This window comes from Heterodontus francisci, chromosome 24 (assembly GCF_036365525.1).
Source record: "Heterodontus francisci isolate sHetFra1 chromosome 24, sHetFra1.hap1, whole genome shotgun sequence".
NCBI lineage: Eukaryota > Metazoa > Chordata > Chondrichthyes > Heterodontiformes > Heterodontidae > Heterodontus > Heterodontus francisci.
The window spans coordinates 56,080,112-56,106,121 of NC_090394.1; the positions used below are offsets into that span (position 1 = coordinate 56,080,112).

Here is a 26,010-nt window from a genome sequence, read left to right on the forward strand (position 1 = left end):
GATTACTGGGATGGCACAGAAACCTGCCTGATTAGGTTCACATATCTTAACCATGCAGTAAATATTACATACAATTAAAAATGGTCAAAATTCCCAAAAAGGTTCAGTCACTTTCATTCAATGGCCGGGATTTCACCAGAAGGCGGTGACGAGGTCACCTCCACCTGCCCTGGAAGCCATGACCATATGCAACAGGCAATTAACTACTTGCATTCGTGACTCCCACTTCTCCAAGGCAAGGTGACTCACCTCCAAGAAACGCTAGCCACTTCACTGTCGGCAGCACTACGGGTAGCAGTAGCCACTGCTGGGATTGCAACAGTCTCTGGATGCAGCCGGCTATGAAGGCTGGAGAAGGTAGTAAGTGGGGTAGGGGCTTGCCAGGGCCAATCAGCCAGGCCCCGGTGATTTTGGGGGTAGGGGGGGTCGTTTGCGAGGGCATGGGGTGTTCCAGCAGGGCCCCCTGTGCTGCTGCGGGGGGAACCCTCTGTGGGGAACAGGCTGCCTGTTCAGGAGGCAACCCCTCCTCCACAGCCCAAAAGGAGTTCACCATGTCTATCTGGGCAGCCTCCCCAGGTGAAGTACCCATTGGGAAGAGGTGAGGTGAGTGACTGCCCTTGACATGAAGGCAGCATTTGACTGAACGTGGCATCAAGAAGCCCTAGAAAAACTGAAGTCAATGGGAATCAGGGGGCACGCTCTCCACTGGTTGGAGTCATACTTGGCACAAAGGAAGATGGTTGTGGTTGTTGGAGGCCTATCATCTCAGCCCCAGGACATCACTGCAGGAGTTCCTCAGGGTAGCGCCCTAGGCCCAACCATCTTCAGCTGCTTCATCAACGACCTTCCCTCCAGTGGTTCAAGGCAGCGGCTCACCACCACAAGGGCAATTTGGAATGGGCAATAAATGCTGACCTAGCTAGCCACGACCACATCCCGTGAAACAAAAAGACGCCCTTAAGTGATGCCCGCCACTGGTAAAATACCAGCAGGTGCGACCCTGCCTGTTCCTGAGGTTGGGGTGGGGGGCGAGGAAACAAATTCCCGGCCAATGTTTTTAAACTGAAAAACTCAAAAATTCATTTCTATGGGAAGGTACCCAGCTGTTTCATGTACTGTCCTATTTTTTTCTGAATCAATATTCATGACATTAAAGCCAAGCATCATTTTTTGGGGAAAGCTTTATACAACAATCTGAACTATGCAGATATTTACTGAATAAAATCTGAAACAAAATAGAGAATTGCTTTAACTACTCCAGACTTACCGCGATCTGCACTTCTTCAATGCAAGTATGGATATGCAGCACTGCATTGTAACCTGGGCAGATGATGGATTTATGCTCAATTATAACTATCTGCAATAAAAATTAAAAAAATTATTTCAACACTAATTGACAGGTCTTTAAGAAAATGCACACATGGCAAAATATGCCAGCAGCTAAGAATACACATCATAAGTTAATCGTTTGTAACTTATTGAATCTAATCAGAGGATTTCAGATGCAAAGCCCTAACTGGTCAGCTGACCGTAGCAGAAAGATTTTTTAAAATTCATTTTCAGAATGTGAGTGATGCTGGCAAGGCCAGCATTTATTTATTGCCTATCCTTAGGTCACATTGCGATTATTACTTCTGCTGCATTCAGTGTGGTGAAGATACTCCCATGAGGTGTGCATCCTGTAGATGATACATATGGTACGCCAGAGGTGGAGGGAGTGGACATTCCTCGATGGGGTGCCAATCAAGTAGAATACTTTGTCCTGGATCGTGTCATTTCTTGAATGTTGCTGCAGCTGCACCCATCCAAGCAAGTGGAAAGCATTCCATTGCACTATGGACTTGTGGAGGGGCTTTGGGGAGCCAGGAGGTAAATCATTTGCCGAAGAATACCCAGCCTCTGATCGACTCCAGTAGCCACTTGTGTGATTGGTCTGATTGAGTTTCTGGTGAATAGTGACCACCTCCCCCCTCCCCTCCCCAAAAGGATGCTGATGGTTGTGGATATGGCAATGGTAGTGCCACTGAATGTCAAGGAGAGGTCGTTAGGCTCTTTCTTGTTGGAGATGGTCATTGCTTGACCTATTCATGGTGCAAGTGTTTCTTGCTACTTATCAGCCCAAACCTGGATGTTGCTGAAGTCTGGCTGCTCGCAGACATGGTCTGCTTCATCACATGAGGATGTGTGAATGGATCTGAACACTACAATTAGAGAAATGTTGTAAAATAATGGAACGACTGAAAAAAATATTTTTCTGTAGTCTTCACCATTCAAAACTTAATCGATCAAATACTTATAAAAATGAAATTACCAGAACAATTTCATATTACCTGTACCACACACAAAAACATTCAACTGGTACAGAAAGGAAGCCAGGGCACAAAATCCTTAAAACCTGCTGTCAACAGGGTAACAACACACATTTATAAAGTAGTAAAAAATGTCAAGGTGCTTCAGAGACGGAAATCCTTTTCGTCTTCTGGTGAGACGACGGAAGAGATATTAGGAAGGGTGAGCAAAAGCATATCCAAGCCAAAGAAGTGGGTTTTACTGAAGTTTCAAAAGAGGAGAGGGTGGTGGTGCAGCAGAGGGGTTTCAGAAGGAAATTCCAGAGCTTCGGGCCCAGACAGCTGAATGCATGGTATTGGTATTGCGAAGCAACTAGGGAAAGCATAAGATTCAGAGGAACGCAGAGTTCTCAAAGGGCTTTAGGAGGTTACTGATATGCAAAGGGATTTAAATAAGACGATAATTGTAAATTTGAGGTATTGGGGAACTAGGAGCAAATTTAGGTAAGTGAGCACAAGGGTAATGAATGAGTGGGGATCCACACACCCTTATCAAAACATTGCTGCACTTTGTCTACTTACGTTTTACTACTCAGCTTTAGCTCCAGTGTCTTGGATATGTTCTTTTTATTTCTATTATGCCTCCTTAAGACTAATGTTCATTTCATTTCGGCCCTTTAACTCCTTATCCTCATCACAGCACTTTACATATCATTCCAAGTAATTTCCCCTATTTGTGTGGACATTGTGTTTTATTCCTTCCCCCTTACCTCATGAAGGTTTATCTAGAATACCTTTCAATTAAGGGGCTTATACTTGAAGTAGCAAGTGCTTTTTTTGACATGCTGTCTGACCTGCTGAGCGTATCCAGTATTTTCTATTGTTTCAGTAGACCCGTTTGGCGGCCAAACCCAATGCACAAGGACTCACGTAAACCAAACATCATTTCATGCCAGATTGACTTAAGCAGCTGGGAACAGCCTGCACATGACCGAAGCACTTGGCACCGAAGTCTTCGCATTGGAGCACAGAAATTAAGAACTATGTCTTTGGATTGCCACAGAAAAACACCATTGCAGGAAGGAGCATGCGGCAGTAGCCCCTGCATCACTGAATGATGACCTATGATGCCCCCATTGCAACTGGCAATGCCTTGCTCGAACTGGACTATTCCTCTCATCTGAAGACTCAACAGATGAGCAGTAGATGTGAATCAGCAATGATGCAAAACCAAAGACAGGAAGGCTGAGAGCATCGCAGTATTTTGTTTTTCATTCAAAGCATTGAAATAGAGACTGGAGATGACAAAAGCATGGATGAGGGTTTTGGCAACAGGTGGATTGAGAGAGGTGATGTTATTAAGGTGGAAATAACCAGTTCTTGTAATGGCAAGGATGTGGAGTAGGATGTTCCACTCAGGGTCATACAGAACACTGAAACTGTGCAGTCTGGTTCAATGAGAGAAGGGTCAGGGAGGGAGATGGAATCAGTGGCGAGTTTACTGAGGTTGCGGCAGGGGCTTGGTCTTTACAATGTGCAAATAGAGTAAACCATGACTTAACCATGACAATATCAGACAAGCAAACTATCAGAGGTGGTGGAAGGGTTCAGAAACGTGGTGGAGATAGGTGTTGTCAGCACCTATGTGGACCCTGAACTGATGTCTTCGGACAAAGTCGCCATGGAGAAGATGAGGAACAGGAAGGAGCCGAGTAATGGTACAGGGGCACGGAAACCAGCTCTAGCTGAAATTTGACAGTCAAGAACTGAACCAAGTGAGTTGCTGTCCCAGTTGTACAATGGAGGACCATGGTGCAGAGAAGTCGAGTGGGGTAGTGTACGATGGTCAGTTACAGGTTGTAATTTGGGACTTTGAATAGGGCCATTTGTGCTGGGGCATGGGCAGAAACCTGATTTGAAAGATTCAGAGTTTCAGAAAAAATGAGTGTAGATTTGGAAGGCAATAAACTCAAAGACTTAAGAGGAAGAAGTGGTTAGGGATTGGTTGGTAGGTTCTAAGCAGAGTGTGTTGAAGGATTTTTGAGGCAGCTGACATCAACTTTGAAATGGAGGGGCCACATTCAACAGAATGAATACTAAGTGTTCTAGTCAGGCATATTTTTCAAACCCAGAACTCAACCTAAATCTGGAAGGTTTATGAAATGTAAGGAACATTAACAGTAAAATAAAATCAGAGCTGTTACAGTGCAGGAGGCTGCCATTTGGCCCATCATGTCTGCACCGGCTCTCCAAAAACACAGTTCACTCAGTTCCATTCCCCTGCCTTCTCCCCGTAACTCTGCACATTCTTCCTTTTCATATAACTGTCTAATTCCCTTTTGAATGCTTCAATTGAACCTGCCTCCACCACTCAGGCAGTGCATTCCAGACCCTAACCACACTCTGCGTGAGAAAGTTATTCCTCATTTCACTTTTGCTTCTCTTATCAAATACTTGAAATCTGTGCCCTCTCATTCTCGATCCTTTCACGAGTGGGAACAGTTTCTCTCTATCTACTCTGTCCAGACTCCTCATGATTTCGAATACCTCTATCAAATCACCTCTCAGCCTTCTCTTTACCAAGGAAAACAGTCCTAACTTCCCCAATCTATCTTCATAACGGAAATTCCTCATCCCTGGAACCATTCGCATGAATCTTTTCTGTACTCGCTCCAATGCCCTCACGTCTTTCCTCAAGTGCGGCACGCAGAATTGGACACAATACTCCAGCTGAGGACGAACCAGTGTCTTATATAAGTTCAACATAACCTCCTTGCTCTTGTACTCTATGTCCCTATTAATACAGCCCAGGATACTGTATGCTTTATTACCCGCTCTCTCAACCTGTCCTGCCACCTTCAATGATTTATGCACATATTCACCCAAGTCCCTCTGCTCCTGCACCCCCTTTAGAATTGTACCCTTTATTCTATATTGTCTTTCCATGTTCTTCCTATCAAAATGAATCACTTCACATTTCTTTGTATTGAACTTCATCTGCCACCTGTCTTCCCATTCCACCAATTTGTCCATGTCCTTTTGGAGTTCTAAACTACCCTCCTCACAGTTCACATTGCTTCCAAGTTTGTATCATCTGCAAATTTTGAAATTGTGCCCTGTACACCAAGGTCTAGGTCATGAATATATATCAAGAAAAGCAAAGGTCCCAACACTGACCCCTGGGGAACTCCAGTACAAACCTTCCTCCAGCCCAAAAAACATCCATTAACCACTACTCTGTTTCCTGTCACTCAGTCAATTCCATATCCATGTTGCTACCATCCCTTTTATTCCATGAGCTCTAAGTTTGCTCACAAGTCTGTTGTGTGGCACTGTATCAAATGCCTTTTGAAAGTCCATGTCCACCACATCAACTACATTGCCTTCATCAACCCTCAGTTACCTCCTCAAAAAACTCCAGCAAGTTAGTTAAACACTACTTTCCCTTAAGAAATCCATGCTGGCTTTCCTTAATTAACCCGCGTTTGTCCATGAGATTATTAATTTTGTTCAGAATTATTTTTTCTAGAAGTTTCCCTACCACCGAAGTTAAACTGAATGGCCTGCAGTTGCTGGGCCTATCGGATTACCCGCCCGAGTACCATCCCCGGCCAACTGGAGCCTTCCTGGGACAGTGAGCAGGGGTTTAGGGAGTGGGGGGGTGGGGGAGAAGAGAAGGGATCTGGCGAGTTGCTGTCGATAGTTCATGTTTTTAAAACAAGTCGGGTAGAAATTGACAATGAAAATTAAACTTGAGAAGCCTTGACTTAACATTACTCTGAGGATACTATCAAAAGCTGTGTCTTCAATCTTTAAGTATAATACAATTAATTATGATCAACTGACACCAAACTGTTGTTGCATCTGACTGAATATTTTCAAGAATATCCTGTTTTATGTACTGAAGGTATGCAATGCTGCAAATATTTTTTGCTGATATCTTGTAACCAAAAATTTTACCTGAGCATCAAAAGTACGTCCTGAGTGACAAAGGCTGCCATGATCACACAGGATGAATCCAGGCAGTATCTCCTCCTCTTCAATTCCTTTCAGTCGTATCTTTAGATTTTCTCCTGGATCTGCAGTCTCAGTCTCTACATCATCAGATAGGAGACCCAGGACTTCAACATTATGCTGCAAACAAAATTTTTTATTTTATATTTAATATTCATGCTCCTCCCCCTGCCTTGCCCCACAACAGCTGTCTGACTTGATCCAAAACTGACAGTGACGCTTGCATTGGCTAGTCAATTAAATTAGCCTATTTTCCATGAAAACCAACATTAAGTTGGGAAAGGAACCAAAGTAACCAGCCAATTATGAAACTAGTAATTGACAACGCTCATAGATTGAAAACTGAATTTTTAGTTAAGTACAACAGAAGAAACTGAACAATTAAAAAAGGATTCAGTGCCATTTTCCATATCCTCAGATGCTGCCAGACCTGCTGAGTGGTTCCAGCATTTCTTGTTTTTATTTCAGATTTCCAGCATCCGCAGTATTTTGCTTTTATATAATTTTTTTTGTATTGTTTCACAGGATGTGGGCATGTCACTGGAAAGGCCAGCATTTATTGCCCATCCCTAATTTCCCTCGAGAAGGTGGTGGTGAACTGCCTTCTTGAACCGCTGCAGTCCATGTGGCGTAGGTAGACCCACAGTGGTTAGGAAGGGAGTTCCAGGATTTTGAGAGAGTGAAGGAACGGCGATATAGTTCTGAGTCAGGATGGTACGTGACTTGGAAGGAAACTTGCAGGTGGTGGTGTTCCCATGCATCTGATATCCTTGTCATTCTAAATGGAAGAGATGCTGTCGATGGAGCCTTGGTGAGTTGTTGCATGCATCTTGTAGATGGTACAGACTGCTGCCACTGTGCATCGGCAGTAGAGGGAGTGAATGTTGAAAGTGGTAGATGGAGTGCCAATAAAGCGGGCTGCTTTGTCCTGGATGGTCTCAGGCTTCTTGAGTGTTGTTGGAGCTGCACCCATCCAGGCAAGTGGACAGTATTCCATCATACTTCTGACTTGTACCTTGTAGATGGTGGACAGGCTTTGGAAAGTCAGGGGAGTTACTTGCCACAGAATTCCCAGCCTCTGATCTGCTCGTATAGCCACAGTACTTATACGACTGGGCAGTTCAGTTTCTGGTCGATGGTAACCCCCCCCAGAAATTGATAGTGGGGGATTCAGCAATTGTAATGCCTGCGAATGTCAAGGGGATATGGTTGGATTCTCTCGTTAGAGATGGTCATTGCCTGGCACTTAAGTGGCAAGTTACATTTGCGCCACACATCAGCCCAAGCCTGAATGTTGTCGTGCTGCATCTGGACACAGACGGCCTCAGTATCTGAGGAGTCAAGAATGGTGCTGAACACTGCAATCATCAGTGAACATCCCCACTTCTATCTTTATGAAGGTCATCAATGATGCAGCTGAAGATGGTTGCGCTGTGGACACTACCCTGAGCAGCTCCTGCAGTGACTGTCTGGGATTGAGATGATTGACCTCTGACAACCACAATCATCTTCCTTTGAGCTAGATGCGACTCCAACCAGTGGAGTGTTTTGCCCCACAGGTTCCCACTGACTCTAGTTTTGCTAGGGCTCCTTAACGCCACACTCGGTCAAATGCTACCTTGATATCAAGGACATTTACTCTCACTTCACTGTGGTGCAACAGTGAACAGACAAGCAAAGTTTCCTGCTTGTTCCCCAATCTCTTTTCAATTAATTGTCTTTGGGCTGCATGGAATCACACAATTTACCTCTTTCTTGTGGGTATTGAAGGAAAAACAATTCAGAGGTCCAAATTTGGATAAGTATTTTAAAAACAGTCTTAAAATACACTAATTATTTATCATGAAAGAGACACTGAAAAAGGATGGCACAGCTGCGCAGTGGTTAGCACCGCAGCCTCAGATCCAGCGACCCAGGTTCGGTTCTGGGTTCTGTCTGTGCGGAGTTTGCAAGTTCCACGTGTGACCGAATGGGTTTCCTCCAGGTGCTCCGTTTTCCTCCCACGTGCCAAAGACTTGTGGGTTGATAGGTAAATTGGCCATTGTAAAAATTGCCCCTATTGTAGGTAGGTGGTAGGAGAATTGAGGGAAGGTGGGGATGTTAAAGGGAAAAATGGGAGTAACGTAGGATTAGTATAAATGGGTGGTTGCTGGTCGGCGTGGACTCATTGGGCTGAAGGGTCTGTTTTGGTGCTGTAACTCTCTATGACTCTATGACTGACTGCAGCAAGTAAAAGCAGATCACCACCTTCATAGGAAACTAGCGGCAGGCAGTAAGTTCAATCTTGCCAGCAACATCTAAATCTTAAGAAAGTGTGATTCCCTGGCCTGAAGAATTATCTTGGTTCTCTGAAAGGAAATAATTTTCTCTGGAACATATAATATGGTACGTGGGAGTCTAACAGCATGGCTACCCGACCCAAACCAGACATGTGTCAGGTTCTGGTCGCTCTTCCAGGTCCTGCATTCGGGGTCGAGTCAGGCTGGGTTGGACACAGTGACAGCCAGGACATCAAGGCGGGAAACACTCTGCACTAGTCTGCTGTGAGCGATTTCATCCAAGGTAGAGCACAACCTCTTTAATATAATCAACTTTATTCCAGTGGTCGGGTCGGGCGCAGGAAAAATGAAAGGCCTCGGGCCGGGTCGGACATGGTTATGTTGGGCTTGAGTCGGGTTTCATTTGCAGACCCGAGCAGGCCTTTAGTCTAACAGACATTTGCAACAGTATCAAATGAGGCATGCAACTGCAAATTGAATTTTCAAATACTCCAATGCCATATTTCAGATACATGTGCAATATCTGTAAGTTGACTTACTTTGTTTGGCATCATGACAAGTTGGTGTCCTTTTCCAATTAATCCAGATTCTAGTTTGCCTAGAACCACAGTACCCATATCCTACAAAAGAAAATTCATGAAACAAATGGATTTAGTTGTTCAGCCACTATGAACCAATTAAAGCACAATTACCACATACCAGTTGCTCTGGTCAACTAAATTTGACTTTCCCAAGTTAAGCTGCCTTTCATTCATCAACACATATTCAAAGAGCTGTTTTGCAATCCATATTTCTTCTGGAAAGTCCACTTTTCTATATGTACAATTCAAGCAGTTGGTCTATATTCAGACCAGAAAACTGGGCTTATTAAAACAAGATTCTAAATGTTGCCTTATTTTTAAGGTCTTTCCCATCAAAGCTATAATCTCTGAATCAAGAAGCCCCAGTTAGCTCCAATTTCTTATTCTTCTAAACTACAGTTCCATTTGCTGAGCAAAGCAAAAGCTCAGATCAGACACCCACGTTTTCTGGGCTGCATAGTCACCGACAAGACCACCAGAGGTCATTGCCAAAAATGTTACTGCAGTGATGCAATTCCACATTAAATCTCAGTGAAAGACACACCTAGAAATGGTACAACTTCCAAAATTTCAGAGTCTACTAAAATGAAAGCACTGGAAATCCCTTAAGTACAAGCACAATGCTGGCTAATATTATCCTTAATAAAACTAAATCTCTCAGGCCACAGAATCCAATTTCTCTGACTCTACATCTGAAGGAGCTGGTCTGGCCAAGTTTGCATAGAATAAGCTAGCCTCTAGAGTAAACAGAGTCACAGATGTGACCATGAAGAATACAACTGTTCATCTTAATTAACACGCTAAGAAATACTGGCTTGAATTAGACTCTATGAACTGCATCTCCAAAAACCAAGCATGTCACTGAAGTAATCAATTATGCCACAACATTGAGATGGTGAACCTTAGGATGCTTCCAGGACAGATAAATTTATCACCTAGGTGGAAAAAAGAGAGAGGGAATTTGTGTAGTTTCTCCTCCATATTTTAATAGGTATATAAAATCATGGAACTTGTGCAATTTCCCAAAGAATGGTCAGTTCAGCCAGGTAGGCGTTATACTACCTATTGTGGAACTTGTTTCAACATAAAGAAGTCTTCAAGAGGGGAGAGCTAATTCTGAGATTTAGGCCAGATGAAGCTTCAAATCACAACTCTGATCAGTTGTTGGCCTCCTCACAGCCAAAGGAATGCCTTTTTAATTATAGCTTTATTATTTCCAGTCAGCTTACAGTTACTATAGTTCTGTCATTTTCTCTAGATTCAAAACAATACCACCAATACTGATTTGATCAGAAGTGGCTTAAAATATGAATTCTGACACAAAAGCGTCCTTGCTGTTGACAAAATAATGCAGAGCAACTGAGTAAGGAATTAAATAATGAGAAAACACACAGGCTGGAAGGCATGCCAAGTATTTGGGATTTAATAAAAGGAGCCCATGACAGGGTCCACCTTGGATCCAGTGACAACCTGTCCCTGATGCAGAGCCTGATACACGCATAGGGAAAGCAGCTACCACCTTTGGCCGAATTGCGAAACGCGCATGGGATAACACCAAGCTGACCCTTCGGACCAAGCTTATGGTTTATAAGGCCAGTGTTCTCAGCACCTTGCTGTATGGCTGTGAAACATGGATGACTTACAGCTACCAGGAAAAGCAGCTCAATTTACATCTTGGCTGTCTGCAGCGCATTATGGGTATGTCCTGGCAGGACAAAATTACAAATGTGACAGTGCTCTCAAAGGCAGAGCTCCCAAGTGTATTGGCACTAATCAGAGGCAGCTTCGGTGGATCGGACATGTCCCAGGATGGTAGACGGTTGGATATCCAAGGTCCTTCTGTCTGGTGAGGTATCCGGAGCTAGACGAACAGTGGGGCTCCCAAAGCTCCACTTCAAGGATGCTTGCAAGCTTGACATGAAGGCCCTAAATGTCCACTATCGCGCCTGGGAGTCACTCGCTGGCAAAAGGAGGAAATGGCGACACATCCTATGGACTGGCTTGCGCTATCATGATGACCAGTTGCAACAGCAGCTTGGCAACAGGCGCCAAAAACAACTCTCAGCATCATCTGGCAGCTTCACGTGCAGCACTTGTGGCAGAACCAGCCTCTCAAGGTTTGGCCTTCGCAGCTATCAGCAAAGGTGCACCAAGAAAAGCTACCCCAACTAAATGGATTATTTGTTGCATGCCCATCATCTTCCGTAAATGGAAGGATGCCAACTAACCATGATAGGGCTACAAGCTTACCTTATATTTATCTACAATTGGTACTCGCACAGGTCCAGTAGATGCCCTATTGAAGTGCGGCAAGTTATCCAGATAGGGAATAAATGGTAATCCACTGAAAAAAAAAACATGCATTTTAACAATCAATCTTAAACTTTTTTTTGATAAAGATCTTAATTCCACTGTCAGATTTCAAATTAATCAGCTGTAGATCATTCATTACATGAAGGGGCAATCAGAAATGACTTCAGTATACATTTTGCTAGTCTTAGCAATTACACTTTTAATTGTGCTTCAAGGTAACTTTTTTTCAAAACAAATGCAAACTACCATGCTCCACTGAGTACTGGCAATGATTTGGCTAGGATCAACAAATCAAAGCAAATTCAACTTTCTGTCCCAATCTAAAAAGGCTTGGAAATGTTACTTACCATTTTAGTCACATAAAATATAATTTCCAACAACTTCATTGTACACACATTGCATATATATTAATGTATAAGAAATACTGGTTTGAATCAGACTATACGAACTGCAATATATACAACACATTCTCAAATGAATAATGAACATTAGGAAGTACATTTTATTAACCAAATTTTGTAAATAACTTATAGGCTGATGTACTCAAAAACTGCAGAGTTGTCCCCTTACTCAGTATACCATGGGTAATAATGCCAGCACACATTGTTTACAACCACAATCATTTCTGATATCTCACATTACACACCTGTTTCAACAAGCCAAAAAAAATAGTTCCCACTGCAGCATACATCAGTCAGAAAGCAAAAGGGAACATGGTTCTTCACAGTGGCGCAGTGGCTAGCACCGCAGCCTCACAGCTTCAGGGACCCGGGTTCAATTCTGGGTACTGCCTGTGCGGAGTTTGCAAGTTCTCCGTGACCGCGTGGGTTTTCGCCGGGTGCTCCGGTTTCCTCCCACCGCCAAAGACTTGCAGGTGTTAGGTAAATTGGCCATTGTAAATTTCCCCTAGTGTAGATAAGTGGTAGGGAATATGGGATTACTGTAGGGTTAGTATAAATGGGTGGCTGTTGGTCGGCACAGACTCGGTGGGCCGAAGGGCCTGTTTCAGTGCTGTATCTCTAAATAAAATAAACAGGAGTTGTAATTGAATATCAAAAATCATCTTTCATGCCGCTTCAGTATGTTGCATTTGCAGGCATTTAAACATGAGATCAAGCCAGATGTAACACCAAGGTCAGGGGAGGGGAAGGGGGATGGTGGTGAAGGGAGAAAAGCAGAAACCAAGAGAAGTTATAGATGACCATCTTGGATTCTTTTTCCTGCAGCTACAAATCACTGAACCACTTTGGGTTTCTTGCAAATCCCCAAGCTATGCCACTGCAAGACAATGCCACTTGTTTTAGGATCCAAGGTAAACTACTTAAACTCTAAGCTAGAGTAGTTATGGTTACTTAAGTTGAACTTTTGTTTTGGAAGGGGAGGAAGGAGAGAAAATCTTTTCTAGTCTGACGTTTTTGTTGGTACTTGGGTGGGACTTTGGAAAGCATGGAGAGGGGGTGGGGGAGGGGGCCAGCTGGCGGAGAAGAGATAGATGCTCAGAGTTATCACAGGGAGGCAAGTATCATAAAGGATAGCCAAGGCACAACTCCAGTAACTGAACTACCACTCAATATAAAACTGCATCTTATCCTTTTGCTTATTTTCCACCTAACAAGGTAACTGAATTCCCTCTGAGGGGGTTCATAATGGACAGTTTAGTTTGCCCATATGCTGAGAAACATTTTTTTTCTAGCATACCAAACTGGCTAATCTAAGCTGGAGTCTCTTCATTGAAAGCCCTACATTCAAGGACTTGGACTGGATAACTGCAGATGTAATGTTTGCGCACTCCAAGTTCTCCAATGGACTTAACATTAAAGGATCCTTAACAGTCAAATTTCAGTTCAGCCTTGCCCCATACTTGCGTTTTAGTAGCACTGAATTATTATTTCTTCCCATATCAGGTTGTAACAAACCTTATGGGGTTATAAGGAGTTAGATATAGCTCTTGGGTCTAAAGGGATCAAAGGGTATGGGGCGAAAGCCGGAATAGGCTACTGAGTTGGATGATCAGCCATGATCATAATGCATGACAGAGCAGGCTCAAAGGGCCAAATGGCCTACTCCGGCTCCTATTTTCTATGTTTCTATAACAAATATTTATCAACGCCTTTGTATTTACCCACTTTTAATTTCTAACCTTTTGTTTATATACTTACGTGTACCAAGAGCAGTTCTCAGCTCGTTCTTTTAGATTTGCACCAGTTAGTCCAGAGCAAGGCATAAAGTGAATATCCTTCTTCGGATTGAAACCAACTTTCTTCAAAAATGGCACAAGTTTTTCTTTGCATTCCTCATATCTGAGGAAAAAAAAAATAAGAGTTTGATCTACAGCAGTACAATGCCACTAAGTGGCAAAACATTTTGCTTCCCTCAAAAAATCAACTGAGTAGCATGCCTATTCTGTGTTTTTAGACAGTTTAATGTCTATTGCCATTTCTAACACATCACATACTGCCTCGGTTACAGATGGTTATAAACATTCAAAATGGCCCTGGTAGGTTAACAATTATATGTTTCTTATAATTCCAAGCTTTTACAAAACATCGGACAAACATTTGATCACATTACATGAAATCCTAATTTATTATGCTACTTATTAAAATCTAGTGGTAAATAAACTGTTGCACTAATCATGAAATTCTTTTCCCAACCAACTCAGAATGCCACATTGGGCTTCAAAGATTAGCCATGCTGCTTTAACAAATCCAAAGGACTTTAACACCAAGTATAGTAATAAAAATAGGAAATATTTGTATTTTTTGCTGGGACAAAATAAACACTTAAAAAACAAGATTAGCTACACTAGTCCAAGAAAAACTGTTTTGGCTAATTAAGGCTTCGTTGGCAGTACTTAGCTTTCCAATCAAGTTTCCTTAATTTTATGTAGGAATGTCATATGCAAAATTCAAAAGGATTCATACACCAGTTTTATCACAAAAATTATATCCAACATCCTCTTCTAGACTGCAAAGATGTAATGTACCATATAAAAAATTAAAACTATACAGCAGAACCTAATTATTCAACAATTTGTATTTATATTGCATCTTTAACCAAGTACAGTGTCCCAAGGTGCTTCACAGGAGCGTTATCAACCAAAGTTTGACAGAGCCACAGAGATATTAGGGTAGATAACCAAAAATTTGGTCAGAGCCAAGCTTTTAAGTTGAGTCTTAAAGGACTTAAAGGGTAGAAGGGCAGGAAAGCTTAGGGAGGGAATTCCAGAGCTTAGGGCCTTGACAGCTGAAGGCACAGCCGCCAGTGATGGAGCAATTAAAATTATGGATGCTCAAGAAGCCGGAATTAGAGGAACACAGATATCTGAGGGTTGTAGGGCTGGAGGCAATGAGATATAAGGAAGAGCAAGGCTATGGAGAGACGTGAAAACAATGACTGAAGGCACTGGATGCTGCAAAGCAATGGGCCCCGTCAATATTTCAGCAATAGTACTGAAGACCTGTGCTCCAGAACTTGCCGCGCACCTAGCCAAGCTGTTCCAGTACAGCTACAACACTGGCATCTACCCAGCAAAGTGGAAAATTGCTCAGGTATGTCCTGTACACAAAAAGCAGGACAAGTCCAAGCCGGCCAATTACCGCCCCATCAGTCTACTGTCAATCATCAGTAAAGTGATGGAAGGTGTCATCGACAGTGCTATCAAGCAGCATTTGCTTAGCAATAACCTGTTCAGTGATGCTCAGTTTAGGTTCCGCCAGGGCCACTCAGCTACTGACCTCATTACAGCCTTGGTTCAAACATGAACAAAAGAGCGGAACTCGAGGTGAGGTGAGAGTGACTGCCCTTAACATCAAGGCAGCATTTGACCGAGTTTGGCATCAAGGAGCTCTAGCAAAACTGAAGTCAATGGGAATCAAGGTGAAAACTCTCCACTGGTTGGAGTCATACCTAGCGCAAAGGAAGATGGTTGTGGTTGTTGGAGGTCAATCATCTCAGCTCCAGGACATCACTGCAGGAGTTCCTCAGGGTAGTGTCCGAGGCCCAACCATCTTCAGCTGCTTCAATAATCTTCCTTCAATCATAAGATCAGGAGTGGGGATGTTCGCTGATGATTGCACAATGTTCAGCACCGTTCGCGACTCCTCAGATACTGAAGCAGTCAGTGTAGAAATGCAGCAAGACCTGGACATAATCCAGGCTTGGGCTGATAAGTGGCAAGTAACATTCGCGCTACACAAGTGCCAGACAATGACCATCTCCAACAAGAGAGAATTTAACCATCTCCCCTTGACATTCAATAGCATTACCATCACTGAATCCCCCACTATCAACATCCTAGGGGCTACCATTGACCAGAAACTGAACTGGAGTAGCCATATAAATACCGTGGCTGCAAGAGCAAGTCAGAGGCTAGGAATCCTGCAGCAAGTAACTCACCTGCAGTCTCCCCAAAGCCTGTCCATCATCAACAAGCCACAAGCCTGGATGGGTGCAACGCCAACACTCAAGAAGCCAGAGACCATCCAGGACAAAGCAGCCTGTTTGATTGGCACTCCACTCCATCCATAAACATTCACTCGCTCCACCACTGACGCACAGAGGCAGCAGTGTGTACCATCTACAAGATGCACTGCAGCAATGCACCAAGGCTCCTTAGACAGCACCTTCCAAACCCGCGACCTCTACCAACTGGAAGGACATGGGCAGCAAATGCATGGGAACACAACCACCTGCAAGTTCCCCTCCAGGTCACATACCCCCCTGACCTGGAACTATATCGCTGGAACTGTCGCTGGGTCAAAATCCTGGAACTCCCTTCATAAAAGTACTGTGGGTGTACCTACCTCACATAGACTGCAACGGTTCAAGAAGGCAGCTCACCACCACCTTCTCAAAGGCAATTAGGGATGGGCAATAAATTCTGGCCTAGCCAGCGATGCCCACATCCCGTGAATGAATAAAACATTTTTAAAAGCGACACTTTGCTTAACCAGAAGCCAACATAGGCCAACGATTACAGGGATGATGGGTGAATGGGCCTGTGCGAATAAGGAAGTGGGCCGCAGAGTTCTGGATGACCCCGAGTTTACAAATAATAGGAAATGAAAGGCCGGCCAGGAGTGCCTTGGAATGGTCATGGATAGGGGTAACAAAGGTAACATGCGGGTTTCAGCAGATGAGCTGAGGTAGGGGCTGATTCGGATGATATTACGGAGATTGAAATCACAGAATAATACAGTGAAGAGGCCCTTCAGCCGATCGAGTCTGCACCGATGCATTAAAGACACCTGACCTGTCTACCTCACCCCATTTGCCAGCACTTGGCCCATAGCCTTGAATGTTAGGACGTGCCAAGTGCTCATCCAGGTATTTTTTAAAGGATGTGAGGCAATCCGCCTCTACCACCCTCCCAGGCAGGGCACTCCAGACCATCACCACCCTCTCGGTAAAAAAGTTCTTCCTCAAATCCCCCTTAAACCTCCCGCCCCTCACCTTAAACTTGTGATCCCTCGTAACTGACCCTTCAGCTAAGGGGAACAGCTGCTCCCAATCCACCCTGTCCATGCCCCTCAATCTTGTACACCTCCATCAGGTCACCCCCCCAGTCTTCTCTGCTCCAGTGAAAACAACCCAAGCCTATCCAACCTCTCTTCATAGCTTAAATGTTCCATCCCAGGCAACATCCTGGTGAATCGTCTCTGCATCCCCTCCAATGCAATCACATCCTTCCTATAATGTGGCGACCAGAATTGCACACAGTACTCCAGCTGTGGCCTTACCAAAGTTCTGTACAACTCCAACATGACCTCCTTGCTTTTGTAATCTATGCCTCGATTGATAAAGGCAAGTGTCCCATATGCCTTTTTCACCACCCTATTAACCTGCCCTTCTGCCTTCAGAGATCTATGGACAAACACGCCAAGGTCCCTTTGTTCCTTGGAACTTCCCAGTGTCAGGCCATTCATTGAATACTTCCGTGTCACATTACTCCTTCCAAAGTGCATCACCTCACACTTTTCAGGGTTAAATTCCATCTGCCACTTTTCTGCTACTGGACCATCCCGGCTATATCTTCCTGTAACCTAAGACACTCCACCTCACTGTTAACCACTCGGCCAACCTTTGTGTCATCCGCAAACTTACTGATCTTACCCCCCCATATTGTCATTTACATAAACGACATAGATGACTAACAATAGGGAACCCAGCACAGATTCCTGTGGTACGCCACTGGACACTGGCTTCCAGTCACTAAAACAGCCGTCTGTCATCACTGTCTCCAACAGCTAAGCCAATTTTGAATCCACCTTATGAAGTTACCATGTATCCCATGTGCATTTGCTTTCTTGATAAGTCTCCCATGTAGGACCTTGTCAAAGGCTTTGCTGAAATCCATGTAAACTACATGCAGCACAGTGGCTAGCACCGCAGCCTCACAGCTCCAGCGACCCGGGTTCAATTCTGGGTACTGCCTGTGTGGAGTTTGCAAGTTCTCCCTGTGTCTGCGTGGGTTTTCTCCGGGTGCTCCGGTTTCCTCCCACAGCCAAAAGACTTGCAGGTTGGTAGGTAAATTGGCCATTATAAATTGCCCCTAGTATAGGTAGGTAGTAGGGAAATATAGGGACAGGTGGGGATGTGGTAGGAATGTGGGATTAGTGTAGGATTAGTACAAATGGGTGATTGATGGTCGGCACAGACTCGGTGGGCCGAAGGGCCTGTTTCAGTGCTGTATCTCTAAACTAAACTAAACATCAACTGCACTACCCTCATCCACACACCTGGTCACATGCTCAAAAATTCAATCAAATTTGTTAGGCATGACCTCCCTCTGACAAAGCTATGCTGACTATTCCTAATCAAATTTTGCCTCTCCGAGTGGAGATAGATTCTTTCCTTCAGAATTTTCTCCAATAGTTTCCCTACCACTGACGTGAAATAGGCAGCCTTTGTGACTGGAAGCTCATCTCAGGATCAAATATGACACCCTAGTTGCAAAGGCTGGTTTTGCCTCAGACAGTTGTCAGGAAATGGAGCTGGTGGCCAGGGAATTGAGTTCATGATGGGGACTAAAGACAATCAGGTTTGGGGGTTCTGTTGCCAGACAAGCAATGTGACAATTTAGAGACAGTGCAGGGGTCAACAGAGGTGGCAGTGAGGCAAGGTGGGGGTTGTCAGTGTACATTTGGAAACTAACATTATGTTTTTGGAAGTCATCGCTGAGCGGCAGCACGTAGATGGGAAATAAGAGGAAACCAAGGATAAATACTTCTGGTGTTCCCCCGAGGAATGGTGCAAGTGAAGCCATTGGAGATCATTCTCTGGCAGCAGCTGGATAGATAAGACTGGAAGGTGAGTGCAGTCCCAACCAGCTGGACAATGGTGGATAGGTGCTGGAGGGGGGGTTGTGGGAGGTGCATGGTCAACAACAAAGGCTGCAGATAGGTCAAAAACACTGAAAACAAAAATTACTATATTGCATAGCTGCCAAAATAAGCACATACCTTTTCTGGTAATTTTTGTTTTACAAAAGGAGGGGGCAAGGGTTGGAACGAGAGTGTGCAATGACAGCAGATTTGAAGGCAAGAGGGACAATACCTCAGAAGAGAGAACTGCTAATATCAGATAACATGGGAGCCAGGAAGAAAGGCTGGGGGGTGGCCAGCAGTTTAGTGGGAATAGGGCCAAGGGAGCAGGAGATAGGTCTCATGGACAAGATAAATTCAGAGGACATGAAGGGAGATGGGAGAGAAAAAAGAGAAGGATGAGACTTCAAGACACGGGGAACCTTAGAAACAGTTAATCAATATTTTGGTAACCCATTGTTCTAAGCATTGCCTTTGTATTCCATCCAAAATCCCAGTCAAAAGTGAAAAATTGGAAAAGACAATGTCAGATGGGACAGTAAGACCAGATGTGAAACAGGCTCACAATATTAGAATTCCAACTAGTTTCAAACCTTCATTGTTCAATTAAGATGGATACTGAATTGCAGCTACAGTTAAATTCAAAAATTTTAAGTGAAGGTGAACATCTGCCTTCCTACCCTTATGTCAGGCATGCACTTCCCAGCAACAAAAAACTTCCTCCCAATGCTTTGCTCATTAACTATTGAAAAATGCTCTAATGTAACTCTGGGCAATTTGCTCCTTTGGAATCATAGCCGTTGATGGATTCTCTCATCGCTTTGACAGATGAATGTTCAGCAAGCAGACTGGTTATTCGCTGTCTAGGTTGGTGTCAGCTCACGTGATGTTAAACCAAATCTTGATTTGCAGATCCGATTGCAATATTACATATGAAATCACTGTTGGAAGAGTGGGTGAAGGCATTGGCTTTGCCGTGTGCTCACATGTCCTGTAGGGAACTGACTGGTGTTCTTCTCAAATCCTGAGACAACTTGATGAGAGACTTCTCCATTTGAATCTGTCAGCAGTTGTTTTTCCCCACATAGTGGGGTCCAGGCTCTGAGATTGGCTTTTATAATATCTTTGTATCGAAGTTTGAGACATCCTATGGTGCGGGTTCCCATGCTCAGCTGGCTGTAGAATATCACCTTTGGTATGCGGAAATCTTCAATGTGAACCACATGGCCGACCCAGTGAAGCTGAGCTCTGATGAGTATGCTTTCAATACCAGCTATGTGGCACCTTGCAAGAATTTCGGTATTAGGAATTTCGTCCTGCTACTTGATGTTGCAGACAGATCTTAAGATGGAATGCATCTAGTTGCTTTAGGTGATGCCAGTAGGTTGTCCATGCCTCGCAGCCATGGAGAAGTGATTGACACAGATGGACTTGCTTCCCTTCTGTTTATACAGGTGAATTATGGTAGTATCCTTGTAATCTTGCAGCTTAATGCCCTGATTGTAGATTAAGCAGCAGAAGCTGGTCTGTTTCCTAAACACATGATCTCCTCCGTACTTGAATACATCAGGTGAAGTGGCATCGGCTCCCTGAGACTTACTGACAGACAGTTGCTTTACTGTCTTGGTGACATCAGATTGAGATGGATCGAGCGCAAGCTCTGCCAGAACATGATGCTGTGGAAGTGAATTCAATGGCATTGTCGCAAACTGTGGATTCTTGGTTCAGGAGATTATTCAGTACAAACAAAGGCAAGAAATCGGCACTTTTTTTTTAAAAAGAGAAGACACCACATACATTTCCACTCTGCAGCACATTGTACTGGCATGTTAACATGCTGCCATTTCACAAGAAATTTTCATTCATTAAGGTGAAGACTGTTGGGTAAACATTGCTACTCATTTCTGGGACCTAGTTGCAACAATTACTCCAAGGTCAAGAACAGCACAGTAAGATAAAGAGTCAGATGCAGATTCCCACTGTCCTGGGCTAAAAATATACCTCAGTCCCAAGGACCAGTTTTGCACGATGGGATCCTAGACAGTAGGAAATTAAAAGATTGTCCAAACTCACTTCATCAAAGATCATTTTCTGTCCCTCTTGTCCTACGGGCAGCACAGTGGCTAGCACTGCAGCCTCACAGCTCCAGCGACCCGGGTTCAGTTCTGGGTACTGCCTGTGCTGAGTTTGCAAGTTCTCCCTGTGACCACGTGGGTTTCCGCCAGGTGCTCCGGTTTCCTCCCACAGCCAAAGACTTGCAGGTTGTTCAGTAAATTGACCATTGTAAATTGCCCCTAGTATAGGTAGGTGGTAGGAGAATGGTGGGGATGTGGTAGGGAATATGGGATTAATGTAGGATTAGTATAAATGGGTGTTTGATGGTCGGCACAGACTCAGTGGGCCGAAGGGCCTGTTTCAGTGCTGTATCTCTAAATAAATGAAATAAATCATGAGATGAAAATCTTCACTGGCTCTGATCAGTTGACACTGAAACTGCATCCAGCTTGCAGAGGTAAAAGGCCAGTGCCTATCCCACAGCAACATTTAGTTCCCATGTATCCCCATTTTTAATTGCCACCTGGAACTCAAATACAAATGTCTTAGCACAATGATGCTGCCACCTTAACTTTAAAACAACCACAGAAAACCCAAATTTTTAAATACTGATTCAACCGAATTGTCATCACAAGATGGAATCTGATACACTGGATTATGAATTGGCTCCAATCCCAGAGCCAAAAGGTTAACATATTTGGTTTAGCCTGCAAGCACATTATTGGTGGACCCCAGGGATCAGTCCTAGCCCACTACTGTTTACTGTCCTTATTAATGATTTGGACACTAATGTAGGGAGAATGGTCAATAAGTTTGCAGGTGACATCAAAGTCTGTGCAAGGGTTATGACAGTAAACAACTGCAGTCAAATACAAAAAGATTTAGATGTGCAAGAGGAGTAGGACACAATGGCAAATGGCATTTAACTTTAGTTTAGTGTCATGCATGGTGGTAGAACCAACAGAATACACATATTGGCAGGGAATACTGAAAAGAAAAAGATCTCCATATAAATTCAGCACTTCTTCCACTTGCATGATGACCAGGCCGGAAACAATCACACAAGTTGTTTCAATTATTCAGCATGCAACCATGTGATTGTGTTCCGTAAAGTTAGCATGCTAATACAGTGATGTAAGTTTTGTTTTTAATATGATTTTTAAATATGTATAATTCAAAGCATGCACAATAGAAAGTAGAAATCTTACCTATCTTGACTCCAGCTTACTGTTGGGTCATCCATTTTGTTGATGAGAACTATCAGATGTTTCACTCCCGCTGTTTTTGCTAACATAGCATGTTCTCGTGTTTGACCTCCTTTCTCAAAGCCAGTTTCAAATTCACCTTTTCTGGCTGATATAACCTAAACAAGCAACATGGGAGAAAGGGAGAGATTATGGGGTTTTTTTTGCATACAAAAATGCCTGTACAAAAATAAACTACTGCACATGTACCATAAATAGCAATTTTTCTCAGCTTGGGACAGGTATATTTGAATAGCAGAAAGAAATCCCCAATGCCCTGTTTTACTTACCCAGAGAAAGGGGCTAGTATTATTACCAGACAAGAGCAAGATACTGACTCAGGTCTTGCACTGAGATTCAACACTCTGAACATAACCTAAACCTACAATTAATTTCTTCGATAAAAATTAGCCATTGCTTCTCATGAACTCTAGCTTCCATTGAGCTACATAAACCGATGAAAAATAGATTTTTTCTATATACAGCATGTATTCGGTTAGAGAATATTTGCTACAATAGTGTTATCAGCTAAATTGTTGCATTATTTCCCCAATTCGAAAAGCTACATTGCAATACTACACAAAACCAGTTACTTGCGAAAGTAGTGGAAAGTTAAGTGGAAAACCACCATTCTCTGACAAAAGCAAAATAATGTGAATTTTGGAAATCTGGAAAAAAAAAATATGCTGGCCTGGCAGCATCTGTAATTCAGCATTGACCTGAAACATTAACTTGATTTCTCTCCCCACAGATGCTGACAGATCTGAGTATATCCACCATATTCTGTATTTAATTCACCATTCTCTCTCTTCTGGCCCACTCCACTATCAAATTAGTTCCTGAATCAATTAGCATAATCCCCACAAAACCAGCTGAAGACTTGATTTCTTACCAAGACAGCAAGATCAGCTTGAGATGCCCCACCAATCATATTCGGTACAAAGCTTTTGTGACCTGGAGCATCTAAAATGGTGAAGTGCTTCTTCTGTGTCTCAAAATATGCACGACCCACTTCGACTGTTTTGCCCTTATCTCTCTCCTCCTGATTTGTGTCCAAGGCCCAGGAAAGGTACCTAAAAATAATTAGATTTTTGTAATATATTACATAAACAAAATAGCAACTGTGCCATTTCATGTCAACTTGTTGGATGAATAAAGCCTTAAGCAATTAAAAAGAATTCTATACACAAAGTTAAACAGGGCCACTGAAATTCGATAAGCATTCACATGAGCTCTGCATAAGCAAGTCTCCAAACAGCTAGTCAAAGCTAGCAATTAAGCAGGGGGTGGAGAAATGATTGAAACCATGATGCATCTCAGTTCTTGGCTGTTACACTACATTCCTTCAGGCCAACAACTCTCAGCCTAATCCAAAAAACATCAACTGCTTTTTTTTTTGCCAGATTTCCCCCCAACTTTCTTTCCTCAATTTCTTCTTCTCCTCTCCACTACCCCCCGGATATCACTGACTTCTTGCTAGGGCATGATTCCACAGGTACTAACAACCCTCTGTAACCTCAGCCAATTTACCACAATCATATGAGTTTGTGAAGTGAGATGGTAGCCAATTTGATAGCAGGAAAATGGACATTAGGCATGCTTGATCACATCATCTGCACACTTCCATCAGGGATCATAGGTGCAGAACCCTAATCAATTTCCCACTTCCTAGGCTGAGGCACTGGCTCTAGCATCAAGTAGAAATTGGGAATTTAACAGACTGGTGTTCTATTCTGCTCCAATCTAAGGAGCTCCTGGTCTTCATCCTCAATGGACAAACTCACCTGAACTATCAGGGAACCCAAGTAACTTTAAACATAAAAAAAGATTGAAAATATAGAAATGGATACTAAAATAAAGCTTTAATTTAGAAACCATGATGCTGATTGAAATTTCAGTACCTAACATACAAATAACACATTATAATCTTACCAGGTTTCTCTATTTTTTTCCTTGGCCTCCCTCTCGTACTTCTCCAGTGTTCGTTTGTCAACCATACCAGTGAGGTACCTTTAAAAAATTACCATTAAAAGATGAACATATTTCTACTCATGTTTTGGTCAATACTTTATTCAGGTTAAACATAGTTTCAATTTCCTTTTTTGTGTTGATCATATTAAAGCCAGAGTCAAATACATGCCTCAAAATATTTTAGAATATTTAAAATATACAATGTTACACTTTCCTAAACACTTTCAAAGTCCTGTGTATAAAATAGAAGATTTTTTCAATGATACAATGATACTTGTACAAACAATGGAATCCTTTTACACTCATTTCCAATGATTAGTACAGTGACCAAAGATGCAAATTTTCTTTGAAACATTGAGCTGTGAAACTTTTCCTATGATTACCACAAAACTGATTTACATTGCTGATTTAACTGAAGCACTACCCTTTCCTCAGATAGCTGAAGACACAGATCTCATTAATAAAGGGGTTCAAAGATTTTTTTTTTTAAAAAGTGCTTATCTGCAGGTTTGAGAAGAGTTTGACCAAAATATTATTGCATTTCTAGTCTGAATTAAGACAACTGATGTTCATGACAAGGAATGTGGAACATTAAAACAAAAGTATTACAGAACGCATTGTAATACACATGAAATTAAACCAAAAACTTTCCAAGGTTGTAAAAACAAAATTTCAAAGCAAATTAAACAAATTACTTCTCGAACAGAGCAACCATTACCCAGGCTAAGTAGAGAGTCATTCTATGGGATGTTAAAACAGCAATAGAATGCAGTTTACCAATTTTTCTTTTTGGTAGTATCAGACGAAAAGGCAATGCTGTACAGGATACAAGGAGATTGACCTCTTTTTTTTTTCCGATGGTGCTACATGATCTCCAAAGTTTTCACTTGAACAAGTTGACAGAATCTCACTTAATGTCTTATCTGAAGAACGAGAGCCTCAACACAAATGACACACTCAATTCTGGTGTGGGCCTCCATCCTACAAACTGTTGACTCATAAATGACAGGGCCATAACTCGAGTGAAGTGCTCTCGCTCACACAAATTATTACGAAAAATGGCTTAGTGTTGATTTCTGTTCAGTAACAAATCAACAAATTGGGAGCTTTGACTACGAAGGAGCTTTTCCCTCACTCCAGGTCTACATTTTGCAGAACAGAAGCTTTAACTTACATGATCTGTCCACCAATAGTGGATTTTCCAGCATCTAAAGGGATAAAAGAAACAGTGTTATTGCACAAAAGCAATGTGATCAAGTTTTAGTTTTTGTAAATTGGTTAAACTTGAGAAGATTTCCTTTAACAAAATTGTACTGCTGTTCTAGTAATGAATATCCAGCTGTAGCAATTATTGGAAATAAATGCGACATTTTAAATGGAATTGGCAGTTCATCAAATCTGAGAATTAAATGAAACACACAACCATGTCATTTTATCTATTAACCTACCTACATGACCAATGAACACAACATTTACATGTTCCTTCCTTGGAGCACCTGGCTCTACCACAGCAACCTTTGGTGTAGACACGTCCTCCTCCTCTTCCATTCCTACTGGAGCTGCCAAAGGTGGCCCTCCGTCGCCAGCAGGACCACCCCCTGGTTCTGCTTCACTCGGCTCTGCCTTCTGTTCCCATGATTCTTCAGGTCCCGCTTCAGTATCGCCATTTTCTACTGGGGCTGTAGAATTTATATGGTTAGGTTCTCAGTAGTCACAGTTTAGAGGCAATTATTTAAATTCAGCTGATGCTCAAACACTGAACTATCAGTTAGCACTAAGCTGAGTCTAAAAGAGCATTTTACTACATAAAACTTCACTAAATATAAAATCCAGTATACAATCATAAGGTTACGTTCTGGGTAAACCCACACTGAAAGTGTATTTAGCGAATTTTGTCCAAATCAATTACACCACACTTAGAATCACGAAAGATGCGCAAC

General features: G+C 42.8%; 1 protein-coding gene across 1 annotated transcript in view; it reads right to left on the reverse strand.

Annotated features, from left to right (window-relative positions):
- gspt1 (G1 to S phase transition 1) overlaps window positions 1-26,010 on the reverse strand; it is a 68,774-nt gene that overhangs the window by 7,534 nt on the left and 35,230 nt on the right. Inside the window, exons 3-12 of the mRNA XM_068056247.1 lie at window positions 25,519-25,749; window positions 25,245-25,278; window positions 24,032-24,109; window positions 22,992-23,172; window positions 22,064-22,218; window positions 13,635-13,775; window positions 11,413-11,506; window positions 9,121-9,201; window positions 6,249-6,422; window positions 1,268-1,357 (exon numbers count right to left, since the gene is read on the reverse strand). Of these exons, the coding sequence (XP_067912348.1) occupies window positions 1,268-1,357; window positions 6,249-6,422; window positions 9,121-9,201; window positions 11,413-11,506; window positions 13,635-13,775; window positions 22,064-22,218; window positions 22,992-23,172; window positions 24,032-24,109; window positions 25,245-25,278; window positions 25,519-25,749 (1,259 nt within the window). The remainder of the gene's footprint in view (window positions 1-1,267; window positions 1,358-6,248; window positions 6,423-9,120; window positions 9,202-11,412; window positions 11,507-13,634; window positions 13,776-22,063; window positions 22,219-22,991; window positions 23,173-24,031; window positions 24,110-25,244; window positions 25,279-25,518; window positions 25,750-26,010) is intronic.